Source organism: Schistocerca gregaria, chromosome 2 (genome assembly GCF_023897955.1).
Source record: "Schistocerca gregaria isolate iqSchGreg1 chromosome 2, iqSchGreg1.2, whole genome shotgun sequence".
Lineage (NCBI taxonomy): Eukaryota > Metazoa > Arthropoda > Insecta > Orthoptera > Acrididae > Schistocerca > Schistocerca gregaria.
This window is the reverse complement of record NC_064921.1, coordinates 339,507,815-339,509,422: the sequence shown is the minus strand read 5'-3', so window position 1 is coordinate 339,509,422 and position 1,608 is coordinate 339,507,815. Positions and strand designations below refer to the sequence as shown.

Genomic DNA, 1,608 nt, shown 5'->3' with positions numbered 1-1,608 from the left:
GTGGTACACCACCATTTGTTTGCCTGAAGTCTTCGGAGAAATTCGAAAAATGAACAAGAGAAGACGAATCATTGTGCACCATGACAATGCGAGCTGTCACACATCGGCTCAAACCAGCGCCTTTTTGACCGGCCAAAACGTCGAAGTGATGGGTCATCCACCGTACAGCCCTGACTTGGCACCCAATGACTTCTTTTTATTCCCACACATCAAGAAAAAAATGCGTGGTCAACGATTTTCGTCGCCAGAAGATGCTGTTGCAGCATTCAAAAACCATGTTTTGGAGGTGTCTCAATCGGAGTGGAAAAAGTGCTTCGAAAATTGGTTTGAGCGCATGCAAAAGTGTATAAATCTTGATGGAGAATATTTTGAAAAACAATAAACCATTTTCGTTGATAAATATTCGTATTTTCATTATTAGGCCAGAAATATATATAGCAGCCCTTGTAAAACATTAATTCATATGGGTCATTCAGACAATGAGAGAATGTCTCTGAGAAACCAGGATCAGAGAGACTCCTCCTGAAAGAAGGCAAACAAGGAGGAGGAAAGAAGGCAAAAAGGAGGAGGAAAGAAGGCAAAAAGGAGGAGGAAAGAAGGCAAAAAGGAGGAGGAAAGAAGGCAAAAAGGAGGAGGAAAGAAGGCAAAAAGGAGGAGGAAAGAAGGCAAAAAGGAGGAGGAAAGAAGGCAAAAAGGAGGAGGAAAGAAGGCAAAAAGGAGGAGGAAAGAAGGCAAAAAGGAGGAGGAAAGAAGGCAAAAAGGAGGAGGAAAGAAGGCAAAAAGGAGGAGGAAAGAAGGCAAAAAGGAGGAGGAAAGAAGGCAAAAAGGAGGAGGAAAGAAGGCAAAAAGGAGGAGGAAAGAAGGCAAAAAAGGAGGAGGAAAGAAGGCAAAAAAGGAGGAGGAAAGAAGGCAAAAAAGGAGGAGGAAAGAAGGCAAAAAAGGAGGAGGAAAGAAGGCAAAAAAGGAGGAGGAAAGAAGGCAAAAAAGGAGGAGGAAAGAAGGCAAAAAAGGAGGAGGAAAGAAGGCAAAAAAGGAGGAGGAAAGAAGGCAAAAAAGGAGGAGGAAAGAAGGCAAAAAAGGAGGAGGAAAGAAGGCAAAAAAGGAGGAGGAAAGAAGGCAAAAAAGGAGGAGGAAAGAAGGCAAAAAAGGAGGAGGAAAGAAGGCAAAAAAGGAGGAAAAAAGGTCGGAGAACAGGTGATCAAAGATGTCAACTTCAGTTTATAAATGACAGAAAGGGATGATAATGTAGGAAGGAACCATGGACTGAATGAGAAAATGGCAAGTGGAAACAATTAAAATTAAATACTAACAAAAACAGTTTTTCAGGTTGATGAAAGGGCAGTATTTAGCAAGATCATATATTATAGCATTTGTCATGACCACAGTGTGAAAGTTTTTACTCTAAACGAGCATAGAATAAAAGCCAAAACTTCATTAATTCTTAGGCAGTGATATAATGCTTTTTAAGTTGCAAAAATTTTCAAATAAAGCTTGCTGCATTCTATGTCTACAAGTCAAAGACTAAATTTTGAAGGGTACTTTACTTGAGATGAAACTTACAATACCAAACAAAATTTTTAAAAAATAATAAAAAAAAACCTGCTTCAA

At 39.6% G+C, this 1,608-nt stretch overlaps 1 protein-coding gene across 1 annotated transcript; it reads left to right on the top strand.

Annotated features, from left to right (window-relative positions):
• Window positions 1–356: 356 nt before the first annotated feature.
• On the top strand, window positions 357–1,224 carry LOC126335773 (uncharacterized). Its single transcript, XM_049999234.1, has 2 exons — window positions 357–405; window positions 506–1,224. Exons 1-2 carry the CDS (start codon window positions 357–359, stop codon window positions 1,222–1,224), a joined length of 768 nt encoding a protein of 255 aa, XP_049855191.1.
• Window positions 1,225–1,608: the final 384 nt, after the last annotated feature.